The 24,017-nt window shown below is 38.2% G+C and overlaps 1 protein-coding gene across 2 annotated transcripts in view; it reads right to left on the reverse strand.

Moving 5' to 3' along the window:
* Positions 1–6,353: 6,353 nt before the first annotated feature.
* Positions 6,354–24,017, reverse strand: part of LOC307004156 (uncharacterized protein) — a 149,430-nt gene continuing 131,766 nt past the window's right edge. Inside the window, exons 1-4 of one of the 2 annotated variants that reach the window (XR_013798925.1) lie at positions 20,096–20,131; positions 19,365–19,539; positions 6,807–8,479; positions 6,354–6,713 (exon numbers count right to left, since the gene is read on the reverse strand). Coding sequence is in view for 1 of the 2 variants with exons in the window: in XM_079623140.1 (XP_079479266.1) it covers positions 7,284–8,479 (1,196 nt within the window). In the remaining variant the exon portion in view is untranslated. Of the gene's footprint in view, positions 6,714–6,806; positions 8,480–19,364; positions 19,540–20,095; positions 20,132–24,017 lie in introns of those variants that run through there. The other variant, XM_079623140.1, reaches the window with a different exon arrangement.

The raw sequence follows: 24,017 nt of genomic DNA on the forward strand, positions 1-24,017 counted from the left end.
CACAAATGAATCAACATCATCACATTCAATAAATGAGCGAGAGTCAAAGGAGGCAGAGAAATCACTATTGTGAAAAGGTGCCTGGTAGAAGTATCTGCACACCTTTATTGTCTCTACCCATTGATCTCCAGACTGCTCTAAGAGAAAGTGGCAACTTCAGGGAGGTAGAATTTGATGGCAAAATAATGCAACGTGTCTCTCAACTGACTGCAGACAGTATTAACCCTTTGGGGACGAATTGGGCGGTACCGCCCAAAATGGCATACTTTTACAAATGTGCAATTATCTTCAAAACTATTAATGATAGAGAGGTGCGGTCTTTTTTGCCGTCTTCCTCAGATTCCGCTGAAAACAGTGATATCCCGTTTGTATCATACACACACTTCGCTGTTGCGCAATACCACTGCATAAAAAGGCCAATGAAATCGATGTTGTTAGGCAAACTCCACCAATGGAAAAATTGCCGATGGGAGGATTTTTTTTTTTTTACCCAATCAGAGGAAGGTTACCATGACGTATTCTAGCCAATCAGAGGACTCTGTAGCCTTTAACATGTACAAACCAGTCTATGGTACAAACAAACAGCGTCATGTGGACGGAGAATGAGACAGATAGCGAACGGAGCGGAGTATTACAGAGCGCACAGAGATCTATATAAGAGAGAGACAGAATAACTTAAATAGCATTATTATTGTATTGTTTTAGCACTTTTATGATGGCAGGCAGTACAAGAACAAGCTCTGAAACAATTACTGAAAAGTAAATCTGCCAGGTTGTGAGTGTGTCTGTTCTTCAGAGCAAGCAGTTCTCATTTAGTTCGAAGCAGACAGCTTTTTCACGCCTGGGACTGTTTGTAAAAAAAGTTCCTTATTTCATTGTTCTTAACACATTTGATTGAACAATTACAAATGTCTGTCAAGCAAAGGGTTTGACAAATATTTTTTTGGTTCAAAAACTGTTCACTATTGTTGTGTGAGGTGTAATTTTCAGTAATAAATGACAAAAATCTAATTTTCGTTTTTGAAATTCTCTCGATTATTGTACATTTTTCACTCAAACTTCCTTTATAAACACATTACATGCATGCTTATGTTAGCTTAGGGTCTTCTGAATCCATAGATACCAAACACATGGTGTTCCATCTCCATTAAATATGGTTTATAAGCCCAAATGTAAAAATAGAGAAAACGGACCAAAAAGGGCTTAGTCCCCAGAGGGTTAAGTATACTGTTAGTGATGTGTTGACATTAGACCTTTTACATGTTGAAAGAATTCCTGTGTTTGGTCAGATCAAGTACATTCTTAACATTGATGACACGTGGGTGCTTTGCAGTAAAATCTTGCTTCCATTGTCCTCTGACTCACATTTTCATGCATATCGTGTAAGAGTAGAAAGTGACTGGATTTTGCTCAAACCTGGAGATAAGTGTGACCACACATCACTTGACACATACACAGTTGATGATCATCAGATTTTTTGCAAGGTCAGATGAATGGAATTCTTACACAAGTAATAAAGAATTGTTGCCCTCCTTTACAACTGTCATTAAAGTAATGACAATGACCATTTACTCACCCTCATGTAGCTCCAAACCTGTATGAATACTTTTTTCAATTGAACACAGAAAATATTTTGAATATTGGCAACCAGACAGCTGATGGTAGCCATTGACTTCCATATGAGAAAAAAATACTTTAGAATTGAATGGCTACCATCAACTGTTTGGTTACCAACATTCTTCAAAATATCTTGTTAAACAGATAAAATAATTATTTAGGTTTGGAACAACATGAGGTTGAGTAAATGTTTAATGTCCAAAATACAAGTTGACACTGATAATTAGCTATGGTATTAAAGTAAGAAGAAGAAGAAAAAAATCAGCAAAAGCTCGAGTATCTGATGTGTTAAAATGCTTGAGAGTTTAATAAGTAAAACTGATTAATGAACTGCTCATTGGGCCCGATGCTTTCAGTTTTGTTTTTAAGATCTGAAGGAATAGAAACACATCAAACATGTTAATTTTAAATGTTTTTTGGTTGTTTTATACAGAATATCCAGTATATGAGTTCATATTTTAGTTGCTAATGTTCTGTATTTTATACTCTTACTAGAATTGTTACATTTTAGTTTAAACACTTGTAAAACATGTACTGCCTATGTGTTTAGCACTTAAACTGATCAATTAACTATTCATAAGCATGATGCTTCCAGTTTTATCCTAAAGTTCTGAAGGAATTGAAACATTCTACATGTTAATCTAATTGTTAATATTGGGTACAGAATATCCAGTATTTTAGTTATAATTGACTTGTGACGATATGAATTGAGAATTGAGAATGTTTTGTTATATACTCAGAATTGTGATTAAAATATTGTGAAACATGCATTGCCTCTGTTTTGTATTTAAAACTGGTTAACAAAATGCCCATAAAGCATGGTGCTTCTGAAGGAATTAAATCGCACCATGCACTTTCTTTTCTTTCTCAGAAGTACAGTTTTTAACTGTAATTTTAAACTAACAGGACATAATGGTACATTTCTAACACTAGGGGTACATAAATGTTCTTTTAGAGGTACAAACAAGAAGGTACAAAAATGTACCAAGGTTCAGAGGTACATTTCTGTACCCTGCTAGGGTACAGCTGGGGCGACAAAGCATTTGTACTCTTCTAGGTACATTCCTGTACCTTGATTTTTCTGTGTGTATGATATGTATAAGCTATTGGACACCTTAATTTCCTTCGGGATTAATAAAGTATCTCTAACTATCTATCTCTATGATACCTTACACTGATTCGGGAGCTGAGTTTAGTAGTGAACGCAGGACCCGAGTCTGTGCAGTAGTGAGCAATACAATTGGTTATGCAAAAGGGCTTTCAGAATCTGTAATTATTTCAGCATCTAGGAGCTCCCTGAGGTGTTGCTTAACGGCTTCTTTCACTTGGATATATTGACCTTGGCCGTTCCCAGTGGTTCTCAAACCTGTCCTGAAGGACCCCCAACTCTTTTGTTGGGGGTCCCTCTTTTGTGAGTGTGAGTCTCTCTTTTGTCTAAGACATTTTTTATGTATTTTTTGTCTAAATACATTTTTTATGTATTTTTATCTTATTTTATTACTTTTATCTTATTGTGCTTGTTGTATTTTATTATTTTTAGCCTATTGTGTTTCTATTGTTGTGTTGTACAGCACTTTGGAAACCTTGTGTTTATTTAAATGGTGCTATATAAATAAAGTGGATTGGATTGGATTGGATAAGAGAGACTCACACTTAATGCCTTCAACAAAAACAGAAGCAATGCAATGTTGACAAAAAAATCAACTCATTTTTTAAGAACTCATATTTAAACCTGTTATTTATTTTATTTGATCTAGGATTACTGACTGTGGGACAGACATGAGAGCTGACAGTTGCTACACGTTTAACGTTGTTAATAATGTAAATTTCTGTACTTCTCGTCTCTCCCTCAGCTGTGAATTCTCACAGGTAGCCACAAGGTACACACTTTTTCCATAGTACTGTGAATGTTTAATGGGATGAGTTCAATAAAGATATTACAGATTATAATTGGTTTTTAGTTGGTCACTTAATACTCTATCAATCTTGCGTCGAAACGGGCGTATATGTTGGCGTAAGATTATGCTTACACTCCTCTCACCGCCTGATTTATGAAGCTGTGCGTACCTTTGAAATTCAGGTGTACGCAATACCTGCCGCTGAAAACGATCGTCATTAGATTAACACGCCCCTATATATTCACGTCTCCGCCTCCCCCACGCCCTCATTTTACGCCATGGACACACGGAAGACGGCAAAGAGGAGAAACTTCTCCGGTGGAAATCCAGTTTAAATCGCTGGTTGGTTGAGCAAATTACCTATCACAATGCATTATTTTACAGCACGTGTTTGAAACTATTAGCGTTGAATTTCGCATGACGTCACATGTAATGGGGTGTACAATAGTGATGATGATGTGAATAATGGCATGACAATTTGTAATATTCTTCTTATTAGTATTATGATTTTGATTATTAATGACGCTTATTGATATTTAGAAGAAGAATGTCTTAGTTATTATTATTTGTATTATTATTTAAAAGAAGAAGAATGTCATTTTAATTATTTTGTCAGTCTGAATTATGTTTTGGTCATTGAGAGCCTGTCATTCCTGAACCCACTCCGTGCGCACCTGCCGGGCTTAACTCACAAAAATAAACACTGAAGTTTATAATTTCTATGTTGTTGTTTTTTTTACAGTGGGTCATAATATATCATATCTTTAGTTTGTCAATGCGTTTTGTGGTGTTAGGAATTGTTTTTCTGCGCATTTCAGCACTAACTCAAACCGTGCGTACATGTACACCACCTCCTGAGCTGGCGTAGGATTTGAGCGTGCCGTACGCCAACGTCCATATTGATAAATCGCAAAGTCACCGTGGTTTTGGGTGTACGCTGGAAATTTGGTGTACGCACTTTTCATAAATGAGGGCCATTGTGACTATATGGAGTTCAGATGACATTTAATTTTAATTTTAGATTAATTCATTTTGAAAACTAACCATTTCAAAAGGCTTGACATACTAATTTTTGCCACTGTATATGCCGAAACAAACAGTACCAACATCTTCTCACACTGTATATGTGTGTAAATTATTCGTCCTTGAGAGAAAAATACAATTTCAGCAGTGGCACTGACTTGGTGCATCAGACTGCAAATCAATGAGTTTGTCCACATTAAATGTGAAGGCAGAAGAAACCATGAGCATGTCACTTTTCAATATGCTTAAAGGATTAGTTCACTTTTTAAAAAACTTTTGCTGATAATTTACTCACCCCCATGTCATCCAAGATGTCCATGTCTTTCTTTCTTCAGTCGAAAAGAAATTAAGGTTTTTGATGAACACATTCTAGGATTTTTCTCCATGCAATGTAATGTATTGGGTACCAAACGGTTCAAGGTCAAAATGACAGTTTTAGTGCAGCTTCAAATGGCTTTAAACGACACCAGACGATGCATAAGGGTCTTATCTTGCGAAACGATCGCTCATTTCAAAAATAAATAAAAAAGTTTAAGTTTTATAAGCACAAATGCTCGCCTTGCTCTGTTGTGTGATGCACGTTTGTAACGTCACGTAATACGCAATTACGTTCAAAAGGTCACGGTTGACGTAGCCGGAAGTAACGGTACAGAGTCAGTGTTTACAAGTTGAACGCGCAAACTAAGTCAAACGCCGTTAACAAAAAAAGTAATTAAAAGGTAAAACAACGATGTCGGACGATTTACTGGTGTTGAGTGTGGAACATTAGCCAAAAACTCTCCTGTTTCCTGGACCTCCAGCTCAGCGCTATTGTCTTTTGCTAGGGACTCTAGATTTCCACTAGACGGATTCTTAGGAGTAAACAAAAAAAAAACAACAACAACATTTTAACACGTCTATAATAATAGGAAGATATTAGTGATAAACATTCACACGTTATGAAACACATTGACGAGAAAAACACGTCAATACATCTAATATAGTAAAAAAAAAAAAAAAAGCATAACAGTTACCTCCGTTTGCTGTAAAAACGTACTGGGCACAGCCGAGATTTTCAGATAACGGCGATCTCCTTGCTGGGAGGGTTTGAAATCATCGCTGAAAAAGTGATCACTGCACACTCTATTACTTATTATAGCATGTGCAGGTGTGTTGATATCCAAGTGCAGCGCGAGCAGACACAGTTTCAATCGCTCAGGATTGTGTATAGGAAATCTATGAAAAGTTACAAATTTCTGTCCTGACGAAAAAGTTATTTTAGCCTTTATAATATTAATACACCCAGGATACGCACACGAAATGGGCATTTTAAAAACTGACAAAAAGACATTTGAATATGTGTATATGTTCCTCCTTCCTCACATTGGTAAACACTGACTCTGTACCGTTACTTCCGGCTACGTCAACCGTGACCTTTTGCACGTAATTGCGTAATTGCGTTACAAACGTGCATCACACAACAGAGCAAGGCGAGCATTTGTGCTTATAAAACTTAAACTTTTTTATTTATTTTTGAAATGAGCGATCGTTTCGCAAGAGAAGACCCTTATGCATCGTCTGGTGTCGTTTAAAGCCATTTGAAGCTGCACTAAAACTGTCATTTTGACCTTGAACCGTTTGGTACCCAATACATTACATGGAGAAAAATCCTAGAATGTGTTCATCAAAAACCTTAATTTCTTTTCGACTGAAGAAAGAAAGACATGGACATCTTGGATGACATGGGGGTGAGTAAATTATCAGCAAAAGTTTTTTAAAAAGTGAACTAATCCTTTAAGTCCTCAAATCATCTTAAAAACATAAAACTTTGACATGGACGTTTTCCGGGGACAACCCCAGTTTTTGGTGTTTATTCCCCAACTGGAGCTGTTATCAGAAATGTCCCCATATTACAACACATTCAAAACACCCCTTAAAAGCATTGCAATAAAGCTAACATATATAACAGAGCAACGCCTCAACATAATCAAAATTAAAGGCTGTCTACCACAGCCACTTAATATTTGAAACTGTAGCAAAGAAGTTCGTCAGGTGTGGGCACTGGATTTAATACGCAGGTAAAGATACTAAAAAGCCTCAAGGAAAAGTATATGAATAAAAGATAATACAAATAAAAATGGTAATGAAGGCAGACAGTCAGATGAAGCCCACATTCAGCGGCGGTGTGAAAGTAGCCTTGATTTCAAACAGATATACTTTTTCTATAACTAGGAACAATGATTATTTATAGTCTTAATTTGGGACTCTTGATTCAGGAGCTGACTGGGCCAAAATAACAACAACAAAAAACGTTCTTTTTAAACCTCTTTACAAAAAACGAAAGTGGCGTCAGACTCTTTACTTTCTAAATACTCAGTATTTACAATACATTTACAACTAGGCAACAAAATTGAAAGGGCAATCCAAAATCAGCCTAAAAAAACAGGCAAATGGTCAAATATATCAAAAAAGTTCCTCAGATACAAACCATATTCAATTCAAACAAACAAGCAATACTCACACTCTAATACTCTTAAATCGTTCAAGCTCTCCTCACACACTCTGCACTATACAATCAAAAACTCTCTCTGCTCAAAACACAAGATCTCTCTGCAGAGGAAGTGATGACGTGCTTTTCAAAGTTCTGTGCACCAATCAGGACATAGCATCAATCAGCCTGCAGGAACCAATCAAATGACATTCCTAGACAGACACACACAAAACAACAGATATATAACAAAACACAAACCATAGGGTCGTAATATGTCACACTGAGGAAAACAGCAGTTTCTTTTCAGAATGAGTTTGCAAATGCCTTTTCAGGTCTGTGTGATATGTGAAACTCTTCTCACACTGAAGACACTTGTAAGGCTTCTCTCCGGTGTGAACTCTCATGTGAATCTTAAGGTTTCCTTTAACCGCGAAGCTCTTTCCACACTGAGTACAAGTGAATGGCTTCTCTCCAGTGTGAATTCTTATGTGATCCTCAAGGTTTGCTTTGTTTGTTAAACTCTTTCCACACTGATGGCACATGTAAGCCTTCTCTACGTTGTGAGTTTTTACATGATTCTCAAGGTGATTCCTGTCTGTGAAACTCCTTTCGCACTGATGACATGTAAAACAGTTCCCTTCTGAGTGAATCCTCATGTGATGATTAAGGCTTTCTTTATATCTGAAACTCTTTCCACACTGATCACAAACAAACAGCTTCTCTCCCTTGTGAATTGTCATGTGAGTCTTAAAACTTTCTTTTCGTGTGAAGCTCTTCCCACACTGTAGGCAGGTAAAAGGCTTTTCTCCAGTGTGATTTCTCATGTGGACATTAAGGTCTCTTTTCTGTTTAAAACTGTTTCCACACTGAGGGCATATGAATGGCTTCTCTCCTGTGTGAACACTCATGTGAGCCTCAAAACTTTCTTTTCGTGTGAAGCTCTTCCCACACTGTAGGCAGGTGTAAGGCTTCTCTCCAGTGTGATTTCTTATGTGGGCATTAAGGTCTCTCTTCCGTTTAAAACTCTTTTCACACTGAGAGCATATGAATGGCTTCTCTCCTGTGTGAACTCTCATGTGAATTTTAAGATTTCCTTGTAGTGAGAAGCTCTTCCCACACTGTTGGCAGGTGTGAGGCTTCTCTCCGGTGTGAACTCTTAAGTGGCCATTAAGGGTTTTTTTCTGTGTGAATCTCTTTCCACACTGAGGGCATATGAACGGTTTCTCTCCAGTGTGGATTTTCAAGTGGATTTTAAGGCTTTCTTTTCGATTGAAACTCTTTCCACACTGTTGGCAGCTCAAAGGGCTCTCTTCAGAGTGACCTCTCATCTGGAGGTTACTAGTTCCTGTTTTATGAGTCTGTGAGTAACTAATAGATTTCTCCACAGTCATTAAATCATGACATTTGTCATAAAGATTTTTATCTTCCATTTCATTCACTTCTTGACTCTCCTGTTTGAGCTCCATCGGGTCTAGGGTGAAAAGAAACAAAAACAAGTTAACACCATTTAGACATGTAAAACATCAAATCCAAAAACATGTATGCTTTATTCTATACCCATTAAACAACTGAAAGAGGTGTAACACAGAGATCACGACCACTTTGTAAAGCATAAATGACAAATCTAAAAGGTTAAAAACGCAGGTTAAAGTATGGGGTCTGGAAATGGCAAGCACAAGTTTCCTACTGCAGATGACTTGGATAGTCCCATTTACCAGTAAATGAAAAGAAAACAAAAGAAAAATAGAGCAATAGCTGGAGTACTAGATTGGCAAGAAAATTATGGTTTTCCGGCAAAGGGTACACAGTGTGACTATGTTAAATAAGGTTAAAGAAAGTAAGGAAAAGCATAAAGAGAAATTGAAAGGTAAAAAGACAAAAGTGAATTTCAGATATTCAAAAAAGCATTAAACGTGGTTAGAGGAAGCAAAACAACGCAAAAGAAAACATACAGGGAAAAAGCTCAAAAGACAACAGATACTGCTAAGTGTTCTCTATGTCCCCATGCAACATTGCAGTGAGTGAAGGTGTACCACGATCTCGACTCCTGTCCCAGTGCACCGCCACCTCTAAGAGCTTCAGGATCACCGCCAAATTACGTTGAGTCCCAGAGGGCCTCAGGAGGAGCTGACCAATTTCTTAAGAAAATCCTAAGGAAAAATCTACAAGGCCCATGTCTCACTCAATGAATATGAATAATTCAAGACAAGAAAATTCTGTCGACAACTGTGGCTGTGTCTGCCAGCGTTTGAGTCATGCGCATACACTAGACACCGCGACGGCTGCCACGGCTCGCGTGTGTGCATTGACAATTCATGCGTGCGCGCAATTGCACGTCACGATAATAAATAAGCCTAAGCCATGTCACAAAAAAGGACATAAACCCTCTGGTGCCGAAAAAAGAAAAGGACTGAGGAGGAGAAAAAAGAGCGAGATAAGGTATGTTTGCATGATTATTTACAGTATGTTTTGTGCAGCAGCAGCACAAATTGTGCTCACATCCACACGTAATAACCTAGAGTACTGTCTAACACTTGATGGCTGCTCTGTTAAGTCTTCGTCGTCGGTTAGGAACCTGGGTGTGCTCTTTGATACCAATGTTTCATTTGAAAGTCATGTGTCTAGTATCTGTAAAACCGCTTTCTTCCATCTTAAAAATATATCTAAATTACGTCATATGCTCTCAATGAATAATGCAGAACAATTAGTTCATGCGTTTATGACCTCAAGGCTAGATTATTGTAATGCTCTACTGGGTGGTTGCCCTGCACGCTTAATAAACAAACTACAGCTAGTTCAAAACGCAGCAGCTCGAGTTCTTACTAGAACCAGGAAGTATGACCATATTAGCCCTGTTCTGTCAACACTGCATTGGCTGCCTATTAAACATCGTATAAATTTTAAAATATTGCTGATCACTTACAAAGCACTAAATGGTTTATCTCCGCAGTACTTGAGCGAGCTCTTAACGCATTATAGTCCTTCACGTCTACTGCGATCTCAAAATTCCGGCCAGTTAATAATACCTAGAATATCAAAATCGACTGCTGGCGGTAGATCCTTTTCCTATTTAGCACCAAAACTTTGGAACAGTCTTCCTAACATTGTCCGGGAAGCAGACACACTCTGTCAGTTCAAATCTAGACTAAAAACACATCTCTTCGGCCTAGCATACACATAACACATTATAGACTTCTATAATTCAATGTTAGGCTGCATAGTTTAGAACAGCCGGGACCGGGAACACTTCCCGTAAATCCTGATGTACTTGGTACATCATAAGAAGGATGGCGTCTACGCTAATATTAGTCTCTCTGTCTATCCCGAGGTTTACCGCTGTCCACCGGAACCAGGCCGTATCCAGATCTGATGAAGGACCAGCGCCAGGACACGACGACGCCGCTGACCTGAAGTGTCAACCAGTCTCTCCTCCTCTCCACTTCGACATCAACCAACCGGAACTGGACAAATACTCTGATTCATTCTGAACTTCTGACCTGTAATGCTCCTGAATCATAATCATACACTGTTCGCTCGTTGGCCAGAGGAGAACTGGCCCCCGACTGAGCCTGGGTTCTCCCAAGGTTTTTTTCTCCCTTCTGTCAACTGATGGAGTTTTGGTTCCTTGCCGCTGTTGCCTTCCTTCTGGCTTGCTTAGTTGGGGACATTTAATATTCAACAATATCATAGATCTGCCTTAAAGGTGGACGATGATGAAATTGTTTTTTGTATTATTTTCATGTTATCACTGTGAAGCTGCTTTGATACAATCTGTATTGTAAAAAGCGCTATATAAATAAAGGTGACTTGACTTGACTTGACATCACTTAAGGTAGCAGCTAGCTAGTCATGACTCGTGATATTTATAAGCCATCATCATAGCTAAATCCCTGCCACAACAGTGAAATGTTATTAATATACATTTATCTAGGTAGTAGGTGTGTATTTCACGTTGATAGATATCGGTTTAAGTTGGAGAAAACAGCGATACCAAGCTTAGCTAGCATTGCTGTTTGTGTTGAAGTGAATGTTCCAGCTTCATAGGCAAAGCACGTGCGCTCTCTGCTTTAAGATCTTTGGTGAGCGATGATATTGATCTTTATGAGAAAATATACCAAAACCATGTTGGGTGGGGAGACTTCTGTGATGAAAATAGACTTCAATTTTATTAATATGGTGGCAATTGATGTAGCAGTGCTATCCTCATATGTATAGGCTGCAGTAGATCACCATGTTAATGTTTTACCATACTGCAATTATGCCTCATTTGCCAATAGAATATTAATTGTTAGGTGTGGTGTGACTTGTTGTGTAAGTAATGATGGAAAAATAAACTCATTCTGCTCGATCAACTATGCATTTATGCAATGCTATTTTTTTTTTCCAGGAACACTGTTGAAGTACTTTGGAGCACAACCAATTCTACCTGCCCCTAATGTTTCATCGAGTGTCAGCCTCCACAGCTGATGATACAGCAGGTGAGGTTTTTCTTGATGGCAAATGGTTACATAGCTTGTTAATATGACATGACACATTTAGCTTTTTATTTATTTATGTATTTATTATTATTATTATTTTTTTATCATTGCAGGTTCATCCACTGCAGAGTTACAAGCGACTGAAAGCGAGGAGCATTTACAAGCGACTGAAAGCGAGGAGCAGTTACAAGCACTTGCATTCACTGATACATCGGTTTCAACCTCAGCCAGCATGACAGGTCAGTTAATCTAAAAGTTTTTGTTTTGCGTTGGCTTTACTATATATATATTTTATCTAATGTCCCTACAGGTCCTTCTACATCTGCACCCACTGCAATAGATTTCCCATCCACTCCCTCAACAAGCTCCAGCTATCAAGATAGATCAACAGCTCCTCCAATTGACCCAGTTTGAATGGTCAGCATTCCTGTCAGACTCAGAAAGGACTGATCTGGTAAGAAGAGGGCCAGTGCCAATAAGTGACACCTTTACCTTCCCCAAGAAATCAGATGGACGAAGCTTTCACTACCACTACACATACAGACAGTTAGTTAATGGGGAAAAAAATCAAGCGAAGCTGGCAAAAAGATGTGGTTTACTGCTTCTGTTGCAAATTATTCTCAAGAAAGTCCACAAAACTGTCAACAGAGGGACAGCATGATTGGGTAAATGTAGGTGCTTTGCTGAAACAGCATGAGAATAGTCAAGATCATTGCAATAATATGGTGAAGTGGAAAGACTTTGCCCTCCGTCTTTCTAAGCAGAAGACTATTGATGCAACAGAAATGGCCCTTTTGGAGGCAGAAAGAAATCGTTGGAGAGATGTTCTCATTCGTTTGATTAGTATCATTCAGTCTTTGGCAGAGAGGAATCTTGCACTCAGGGGGTCTGTCGATACTTTGCTTCAGGCCAACAATGGGAACTTCCTTAAAGAGGTAGAACTGATGGCAAAATTTGACCCAGTGTTAAAAGACCACATCAGACGAATTGATAGTGAAATGCAGCGCAACACGTACCTGGGTAAGACTATCCAGAATGAGCTGATAGAGTGTGTCAGTGATAAAATAATTGAGGTAATGGTGGCAGAAATCAAGGACTGCAAATATTATTCAATTATTTTAGACTGTACACCTGATGTTAGTCACCATGAACAAATGTCTGTTGTGGTGCGCACAGTCACTCTGGGCAAAACACCAGAAATAAAAGAGCACTTTTTAGGATTTCTGATAGCTCCAGAATCCACTGGCCTGGGTTTGTCCAATCTAATCCTTAACAGGCTAGAGGAATTGAACATCCCTTTTCAGGATTGCCGGAGGCAGTCCTATGACAATGGGGCTAATATGAAGGGGAAAACAAAGGTGTGCAGGCTAGGCTATTAGTTAAGAATCCAAGAGCTTTTTATGTGCCTTGCAGTTCTCATACACTAAATCTGACAGTTTCAGATGCGGCTAAAGCATCAACGGATGCTTCTTGTTTTTTTGGAAATGTGGAGAAGGTGTACAATTTGTTTGCTGGGTCCACTCAAAGGTGGGCCATCTTACGGAAGTTTGTTAACATCACCCTCAAGTCCTGGAGTGAGACACGCTGGGAAAGCCGGATAAAAAGTATTGAAGCTTTGCGCTACCAGTCAGAGAAGGTGAGGGAAGCCCTGCTAGAAGTGAGAAGTAAAGCGACTGACCCTGTAGTGGCTGTTGAAGCCAACTCCCTTGCGGAAGAGATAGGTTAATGTGGCGTTGCGAGGGAACAATAAAGCTATAACAAGTCACGACTACGCCACCCCAACATTGAATTTGAGGAAATACCCATAAACGGGCACACAAGTTTGTGTCTCCCTCCCACAATCACAAGACACTGAGACGTGAATACGTACAAAAATATAATTCTTTATGTAATTACAAATAATTAAAAACCAAAAAGACTTCCTGAAGTAGCAAAACCATGATGCTAGATGGCAGGGCCAATGGTTTGCCTATGAGCAAGGAAGTTCACTCACTACACGAACCTACAGGCTCTCGTTATGGAGCTGGGGTGCACCATCAGCTGGGCAGGCTAAGCAGTAGGCCTCGAATCAGCCCTCAATAAATACACCGTGTCCAACACTTCCACAGCACACTCACACTGGTGAAACGTGCTACAAGAACACCTCTACCACACACTGAAACAGAATTTCTGACACCATGCACAGTATGGCCAGCCTGCCTGCTTTTGGATCACCCCCGCTCCTGAAAAAGAAAAAAGACAAAAGTAACCAAATATAACGGCAGCTAAAACACAGCATTAATGGTGGACATTTTACCAAAATAAGCATTCAACGCCTACTACACGCACACAGCAACGAAGTACCTTTGCCTACCGAAAATATTTAGGCAAAGGAACACAAAAAAAAACAAATACCTCAAATTATATCCCAATCTTAACACAAGCCAAATAATTCATAGGAGGAAACAAAACAAACAAAAACAAGACAGCTGTAAGCAGCCGTTGGCATAAACAGCCATCAGAAGGAAAACAAACAGAAACCAAACACAATAGAAACAAAACTAATGATAACTAATAGAAGCAAAACAAAACAAAAATAAAATAAAAACAAAACTAATAATAACTAATAGAAGCAAAACAAAACAAAATAGAAACAAAACTAATAATAACTAATAGAAGCAAAACAAAACAAAATAGAAACAAAACTAATAATAACTAATAGAAGCAAAACAAAACAAAATAGAAACAAAACTAATAATAACTAATAGAAGCAAAACAAAACAAAATAGAAACAAAACAGCAGTGTCGAGGATACGTAGCCGCGATCCAATGCCCAATTCAATGGCCTAAAACACACGAGAACCAAGATTAAAACCACACTTTCAATGTAAGGTGGACATAGAAAAATGAGTGGGTTTACATACCGAACAGCAGAGCTTTCATTCACATATCCGGCAAACCAGACCCTCCTCTCACCTACTACATGAGGAATTCACGCGTCATCCACCGGCAAAATAATTCAGTCCCCCGCCCGCATATAAACAATACGATGGACCTACCGAACAGACGAGCAGCAGCCACTCAGCCCTTCATCGCACGGCGTATTACAGGTTCGATCGATTGGGAACTACAGCAGCAATGTGACTATAAACTCAAGCAGTAGAGCGCGAATCCCTCACAGCACGCTGAGTTATGCGTGCGATCGGTTCTCCTTTTCCCCACATGGAACTATAGCAGCGAGGTAGATGTAGAATGATCCAGCTACACAATTCGTCCCTCCCTCCCGACAGACAACAGCACACACACCGAGCAGACGAGCACCGGCAGCCAACACCCAGATGACGCGAGGATGACGCAATATTCTACCATTCTGGGGACACCCTTTATATAGTCCAACTAATGCTGCCAATAGTCCTGGGGCGGGATTTTGTCTAAAATTAACACCACGAGCAAGCTTCTACAGTCAACCAACATGCAGCTTGATGTAGCGGTTAACCTTGTAAAAAAGAACAAAGGTGAACTTATCAGGTACCGAAAAACAGGCTTCTGTGATGCACAGACATCTGCTAAAGAAATTTGTGAGCGGATGAACACAGAAGCAGTGCTGAAAGAGAAGCGATTGCGTTCTTCAAAAAGGCACTTTGCCTATGAGGCTGCAGATGAGCCGATAGTGGATGCAATGAAGAGGCTGGAAGTGTAATTTTTTAATGCTGTAGTGGACTGTAGCATTCTGTCGTTGGAGGGATAGATTTAAGTCTCTAAGTGAGGTTAAAGAGAACTTTGGAGTGCTGCTCAATTGCTCAATTGTTGCTCAATTGTGATTGTAATTGTAGCTAGATCAAAAGGTCCGGAGGGAACCAAGTGATCTTCTTGGGGAAAAACTCTCTTGTGGAGAGGAGGCTGATATTGATAGTAGCGCACTGGCAGTAGAGATAGAGAGTCTTCCTGAACTTCCCCAAACAATGATGACTGCCTTTGGGCTTCTTACATACCTCTCACAAAATGAGATGTGTGAGCTTTACCCAAATCTTTGGGTAGCTCTCAGGATAGCGATTAGGAACGATTTTGAGGTCATTGTTGTACAGTTGTCATTGTTGAACCCTTGCTGTTCTTATGTTTGCTTTCATTATTTAAGTATCTTTTTTTTGTAACATTCTATTTTTGATTATATTAATGTTTGTCTACTTTGGTTTTATTTAAAAGATTGCACATTTAATTCACATTTGCAAATAATTTATTTAATATGTTTTTTGAGACAGTTTGTATTCAGAAGCTTTAATAACAGAGTTAAGTATTTTAAGTATCGTTTTTTTTTTTTTTTTTGTATTAATACATAACCTCACTGTATTCGTTTATAATATTCGCTATAACATTATAGCTTGACATTTGTGTCAATAATCTTCTAGCACAGGTGAGTCTGCGTGGTGGCAAATTCTGCTTTGGGCCCCCAAGAGGCTCGGGTCAGCACTGCGTCTGACGAAATTAACACTAGTTCGAAAGGACCTGAAAGAAGCAATGATTTATCTCCCTGACCCCAGAAAGTCAGGTGACAAGTTTGTTGCAAAGTTTCTCCTATTTCCCAACAACAGACTTGAGAAGAAGCAATGTTGACTGGACCCATGCCGAAAATACAGTGTACAGACAACACGTCCAAGACCTGTGTAATTGCATCAGGGAAACATTCCCTGCAAAGATAGACAATGCAAAGATAAGCACCTGCAAGCAGAATGAAGACAAAATGGTGCAAGAGTATGCTTGATTAAACGAGGGGTTCAATCGACACAGTGGAATGCCAGAACCAGATCAACGAGGGAATGCAGAAGGGATCTCACATGTGCAACATCTTTCTCAATGCTTGAGACTAGAACTGTCAGCAGTATTGGACGCACAATAAGTGTGTCTAGACCTGATCAGAACACATGCTGTTCTCGCTGAAAAACAACAGAAGGAAAAACTGAAGAAAAGACTGAGGTGGGGAGAGGTGGTGGACAAGGACAATCTCACGGACCAAGACGTGGTCGTGGCCGAGGAAGAGGCAGAGGCAGAGGGTGGGTGAAAACTAACCATGACACTTGATTTGCCTGTGGAAGGAAAGGATATTAAAGAAATATCATATTCATATTTGACCACTGTTTTGCAGGAAATATTATGTAGTGACAAACATTAATAAATTTGTGACAAGAGAAAATAGCGAAAAAAATCTAAACTATACCAGGAGTTGTGACCTTTTGTTATGAAAAAGCAATACACACACTTACAGTGGATTATTAGCATAAAAACTGAAGTTTAAGTCAAACTAAATATATTTTCTAGTATTTGTCCAAAATATTGAGAATACAATCGAAAATTAATATATTTTTAATGGTTGATGTAGCAAGTCTTCAATGAAAACTGTAATGTATGTCCAGCTGATGAACTTGAAGAAAAAAGGTACACCTGCCTATGATCGCCTCTGCAAACTAAAGCCCTTATATGATCAGCTTCGTGATGGATGCAAGAGCTACTTTCACCCACACCAGAACATCAGCATCGACGAGAGAATGGTGGCATCTAAGGCAAGGATTGGTCTAAAGCAGAACCATAAAGAGAAGCCAACAAAGTGAGGGTACAAGCTCTTCGTACTTGCAGACTCAAGCCATGCCTAAACCTGGGATTTTTTCATTTACGAAAGCAAATCCCCCGTAGCTCAAAGTCAACAGAACAAAGGGCTGAGCTACGACTCAGTGATGGCTCTAGTAGATGAAAAAGTCTTGGGGTCAGGCTATAAGCTATACGTAGACAATTTCTACACTAGCCCAATGCTTTTTAGGGATCTCCTTACAAAAAAACTTTTGGGCCTGTGGAACCATTAGATGCAACAGGGTGGGTTTTCTTAAAACCACCCTCAACAAGCTGCCAAAAACTGCACCCCGTGGGAGCATAAGGTGGATCAGGGATGACCAACTTCTCTTTGTGGAATGGAAGGACACAAGAGAAGTCATGATGTGTTCTTCTTTTCATTCAGCCAATGGAGACCAAACTGTGATGATTGGGTATTACACAGTGCTGTGGAAAACTAGAAAGTGGTACTACACTTTGTTCTACCACTTTTTGGACATTGCGGTGGTAAATTCGTTCATAATCCACCAGCAACTGGCTGCACTGCAGAACAAGAGGGCAAAAAAACAAAGAGAATTTCGAGAAGCTCTAGTTTCTGAGCTTGCTGACTGGATGCCAACATCTGCTCCACTTGCTGCTCCTGCTTCCCATCACTCTGCACACCACAGACCAAAGCACATTGCAGAGTCCAAGCGTGCTTCTAGAAGGAAATGCAAAGCGTGCCACAAGAAGACCCAAGTCATCTGCTCTGCATGTAATGTGGCTCTCTGCTTCTTGCCACATCGAGATTGTTTCAACAATTGGCATGATAAAAATAAGTAATAAGACTTTTCAGTCTTCCCATCACTCTGCACACCACAGATAAAAGCTTATTACTGAAAAGTTGTAAATAATTATATATATATATAGTGATGTACAGTTGTATGAATAGTCATTTATAGTAGTAATAGTTGTTGTTTCAACAGTATATTTGTATATCTTTCATTATTATTTCATTATCGTTCTTTCATATATGTTCATTGAAAAAACTAAACAATTAAGGAACTGTTTATACTCTTTTAAAATATTTTACATCTTGAAAACAATGTTTTGAATAAAAAAAAGATATCAATCTGTGTTGTGGTGTGAGGTCAAGTGGTAACAAGTGTTAGGAATCAGTGATGCGCGGGTCAATGTATAAACAACCCGCACCCGACCGACGTTTTCAACTAACCCGCCCGAAACTTGGACCGCAAAAAAAAAGAAAGAAAATATTGTACCCGACCCGCTTCCTGACCCGCGTTTTTTAAAACGCTTTTCTAATGCTCATCGTAGCGTCATTGGGCCATAGACGGAGGAACTAGGGGTGCGCATTTTTCTGATTGCTGTATGATATCGCTTAGTGTTTTGTAATAAAGGCTTGATTTATTCATTTATTTCGTTTAATTTTCGTAACCATTAAGATGCTGCATGTGTTTATCCAGTCTAACCGAAGTGTGCGTCTCTCCCCCGACTTTCCCAACAAAAACCCCCCCGCCCCCTCACAGCAAATAGCCTACATAAAACTGACATTACTGAGCTATATGCGTTTAAAAGTAGCCTATTAAAATGGCACAATGGCATTGCTCAGTTCAACGTGTTGGGAAATCGGGCATTTTGTCCCGCGTCAGCTCTTATTCAAAAGTTAATAACGCGCTCAACATTCAAAAGGTAAATAAGGATTTCCCACTGTCATCTCTGATGAGCTCGTGCGTCATCCTCGCGCAGTTATTCAGACAATAAAGTGTAGACCTATGTATTTCATAGAACATTGTGTCTAGTAGGCTACTTTATAAATTACAAAGGTTTAATTAGCATCTTTATTTCAAACGACCCGACCGACCGCGACCCGAATATCATTACAAATATTTTTGGATGACTCGTAACCGCAGGCACCCGCTCATTTTGGATCAACCCGCGCATCACTGTTAGGAATCATCAACTGGGCATGAATGTCACCTACTGGCCTTTGTTGGTATAGCAGCTCATAAAAATCTATTTTTTAAAGAAATTAGTCTCAAATTTGGAACACAACTTCTTTCGAACTATGGCTTTGATTTCATATAATTTTTAGGGTGAACCAAATTTGTATTTATATATTATTTTAATAAAATATAAAAATTGTATTGCAGTACTTTTTTATTACAATAAAATTAAACAGCTATAACTTTTTTGTTAGTTATAAATCCATTTTTCTAATGTCATTTGTGACACCAGTTGCATGTAATAAATCCAATAAAGAGACACATGACGACTGAATAAGATTTTGAGAATGAAACTAACCTGTTTGTTCCTCAGTTTCTTCATCTTTGACTCTGAATGTTTCTTCAATCTTCACGTCTTCACTCTCCTCTTTAATAAATGCCATCTTTATAATATTGTCACGTGGATCTCAGTCGCTTTACCATGAGTTTTCTGTGTGTTTGGACACTGTTCTGTTTAAGAGGAGAATAATTAACTGTTTATAATAACTGAAAAATAACTGTTTAAGAAAAAAACAAAACACAAATACCTTGCATCACAATAAGTGTGTTGTGATTGTCAAAACATTTGAGAACTAAACAGAATTTCAATTAAGTTGCAAGTGACAACATTGTACAATAACGGTTACTGTTTATATTAGTGCTTGACAAAAAATCATGATTTCAATTCAGAAGCTTGTGATTCGATTACGATTCATTGTGATAAATATCAGGTAGAGTAGCTACATCTTAATCTTTCTCAAAGACAAAGGACAGTTTTTGGCCCCATTTACTTCCATAGTACGGAAGAAAACAAATACTGTGTGAGAATATGGATGTGGGGCGTGAGAACAGTGAGTCTCAGGCTGAATGCATGAGACTTGGCAGTCCTGTAAAAACTATGTTAATTACTGTTATTCCCTGCTAACCCTAACCATATTATATACATTATAATGTTTAATTCAAAAATAGTTATTTCATTTCAAAGGTCTCTATACAATTGTACTGATGGGTTTAATTGATTTAAACTATTTAAATGATAAAAACACAAACCTTTCTTCAGCAGAATCACAGATGCAGGAGCGGCGCAGACTTATGACATCATATCGCCACACCATAATAAAAGTCCTTTTCACACGAAATAAAAATTCACATACACAAAACACATTCAAATGATAAAATAATGGATTGATACAAAGGAAAAATCACAGATACCCAAAGCTTTCAATGCTACTGATATTTTTTCAACAGCTTCTGGCTTATATCTAAATATAATTATACCAAATAGTAAGTATTTGTGATTTTCTAAATCATGAACAAAGTCAAGTATCTTGATATTCATATTACAAGGATTGGAAATAACTTTTTTAAGTATTTCAAACTCATTAAGAATTTGTGATTAATACCCCAGTTGTTTGAGGTTACAGAGAAATATCTACTGTTTAATTTACTAACTAAAACTGAATCCTTATGATGAATATATCCATCTTGTTTAAACTCAGTTTCTCGACAGAATATAAGGGGAATAAATAAAATGAAATTTTAACTTTTTATTTATTTATTTTTAAGTGCATTATAATAATAATAATATTACATTTGATTAAAATAGCAGTGACTGTAAAGAATTACACTGATGATGGGTTTAAAACAGTTGATTTTGACTGTCTGAATGGAAACCTTAAATTAAAATGGTTAAAATAATTTCTTCTAAATGGCAATAAAATCGGTGGTATGGAAATTGTGCTGAAATGTGACTAAACGTCTCTAAAGCTCTCAGATTCACTGGAAATTGATTTACAAACATAATTTTATTCCTCATAATTTCCCTCTATGGAAAAACAGGTACATAGTGAAGAGTAACAAATATGTCTTCTATAAATCCTTATTTTCGAGCCCTGGAACCGCCACAACAACCTATTGCATTATCGTCATGGCCCAATGAGAGCATGACATTGTTTACCAGCCGTAGTGAACTTTTCCAGAAAGTTCGCTTTGGAAAGCTCCTTCGAATTCCCAAACCAAACTCCAAATGAACTTAGTTTTGGCCTGATTTGGATTAAATTGTCACATCAGTTTGTTAGATTTTGCTTGAAGTATATCAGGGCCTTTATGTGTGAGTCCATCTGTGTGAATCCTCAGTGTAAAAAGATGGATCTCAAAATCATTCAGACAGTGTTGTAAACGGGGGCGTCCCACATTCAGCTGTGGTGTGCAAGTAGCCTTGATTTCTAACAGATACACATTACATGACTTTACTTATGTACTTGTAAGTGTGAAGTTTTATTGCACTGATCACAACTCCAGAGAGAATGCGTAGATGATCGTTAAAATTTTTCACATTGAGAAAAATGGCTATTTTTTTTCAGAATGAGTTTGCAAATGCCGTTTCAGCTCTGTGTGAAATGAGAAACTATTCTCACACTGAAGACACTTGTATGGCTTCTCTCCAGTGTGAGCTCTCCTGTGAATCTTAAGGTTTCCTTTAACTGAGAAACTCTTTCTACACTGAGGGCAGGTGAAAGGCTTCTCTCCCGTGTGAATTCTCATGTGATTCTCAAGGTTTATACTTCTTGTGAAACTCTGTCCACAGCGAAGACATATGTAAGGCTTCTCAACGATGTAAATTTTTACATGACTAAGGTGATTCCTCTCTGGGAAACTCCTTTCACACTGATGACATAAAACATTTATCTCCACAGTGAATCATCATACAATGATTATTAAAGCTATCTTTAAATCTGAAACTCTTTCCACACTGTTCACAAACAAACGGCTTCTCTCCAGTGTGAGCTTTCGTGTGAATTTTAAGAATTTCTTTTAGTGAGAAACTCTTCCCACACAGTTGGCAGGTAAAGGGCTTTTCTCCAGTGTGAACTCTCATGTGGGCATTAAGGGTTTTCTTCTGTATATATCTCTTTCCACACTGAGGGCATATGAATGGCTTTCCTCCAGTTTGGATTTTGAAGTGGGCTTTAAGGCTTTCTTTCTGACTGAAACTTTTAGCACACTGTTGACAGGAGTAAAGCTTCTCTCCAGTGTGAATTCTCATATGGACTTTAAGGCTTTCTTTTCAACTGAAACTCTTCCCACACTGTTGGCAGGAGTAAGGCTTCTCTCTTCTTCTAGTTCCTGTTTTAGGAGTCTGTGAACAACCAGTAGATTTTTCCTCAGTCATGAAATCATGACATTTCTCGTACTGATTTTTCTCTTCAATTTCATTCAGTTCTTGACTCTCCTCTGTCAGAGTCATCAGGCCTAAGGTGAAAAGAAACAAAAACAAGTCAACATCTGTTTAATGGCACAAAACTACATACATGAAAAAAGATGTAAAACATCAAATCCAACAACATGTATATTAAATCATATACCCACTAAACAATTGAAAAGTATAACTGCCATACATATTATTTCTGTTATTTTAATATGTTTTTTTTTTGTTATTTGTTTCATCTATTCATGAATATTGAGTGTTGATGTTAATAAGGAACTAAAGTACATTTGCGTTGCACACGGATCCTTTAAGGTGCAACAGGAAGGTTTACATTTTGGTGAGAAGTTATTCTCCGCGTGTGTATTACAAGAGATACTCGTTATTTGAGCAGAGAAATAACGTTAAAGAAGATGTTTTTCATTTTTGTGTTTTGAACCGGGTATTTTCAAGTGAACTTATTCCCTCTTGGTTATATGCAGCCAGCGAGGTATGTGTATTACGTTTGTATTTCCCGATTTGTTTTTGTATTTACCTCTTTATATTGTATGTGAACGTGTTTATCCTTTACGTCATACTGTAGTTTGACGGTGGATTTCATTGACGGTGAATGTGATGACGGAGAAAAAGATGACAAAGCAATAAATCCATCAGTAACCAGAGCCATGGTTTCGTTTATTTCCTGGAGGGAGTGATAGTCAAACTCGCACCTGCGTCAACGTTCCCGAAGCTGCTCGCGCCCGGCTCGGACCCGCGTCAACGTTCCCGAAGCTGCTCGTGCCCGCCCCAGACCAGCTGTGTCACGTAACATTACACAGATAAGCCCACGTTTACCGTTAAGGACCTGCAGTTCATCAGTGTTTCATTAAGACGTCCATAAGTCAGACACTTAATTTTGTGTTCTGAAAGTTGACAATAAGTTTGAACACTACAAGGGACTGTGTAACCTTAATAATAACTGTGGTTTAAATTGTATAAGGGGAATATATTGATATTGTCTATTGAAGAAAGTAAGTGATAACTTTAAAAAGAGGAGAATAATTTGTGCACATTTAAGCAAGTCAATATATTTAAGTTTTTTGAAGTTTTTTATTATCTTTTAAGGATGTTCACTTAAATGCAATAGCACCAAGCCTTTACAATTTTGCTTTAATTGAAGGGTTGATCTAAAGGACATGGACAAAATTTAATTGATTGTTCAGAAAGAAGAAAAAGAAAAAAGAAAAAAAATCTGCTGTTAACTACACAGCTAATTTTAAGTGTACAAGCAATTCCCAGATAATGTAAGATGTCTCAAACAAGTGAAAAGGAACAAGTGTCAGGGAAGTCTACCATTGTACAAGAAGCAGTACAGCCTGCAGAGCCTCGTAGAAGTGAAAGAGATCGAACATTAACAGAAAAGGGAAGGGAATATCAGAAGGAAAAAGTGAAAGGATTATTACTTCGCTTTGGCAGTATTTATGAACGCTGGAAAGTTTTGACTAAGGTGGCTAAAAAATCTGTAATCAAACAAGATCCCAGTGATATCCTCCAAGAACACATTAAATGTATTCAAAGAGAAGAATCTGAGCTGAACAGTGTTTATGATGAATACCGAAAGATTGACAGCCCAGCTCATGACATGAGATGCAAGGTGGACAGATGTGCATCCATCACCAGAATTGTAATACAGAATGCACAGTCTCAAATTCAAGGAAATAAGGAGGAAATTATTTGGCCTGATGCTTCATCTGTATTCGCGTCTTCAACCTCCAGTGTTTCATCTCA

The sequence above is a fragment of the Phoxinus phoxinus genome (genome assembly GCF_949152265.1).
Source record: "Phoxinus phoxinus genome assembly, chromosome: 9".
Taxonomy (NCBI): domain Eukaryota; kingdom Metazoa; phylum Chordata; class Actinopteri; order Cypriniformes; family Leuciscidae; genus Phoxinus; species Phoxinus phoxinus.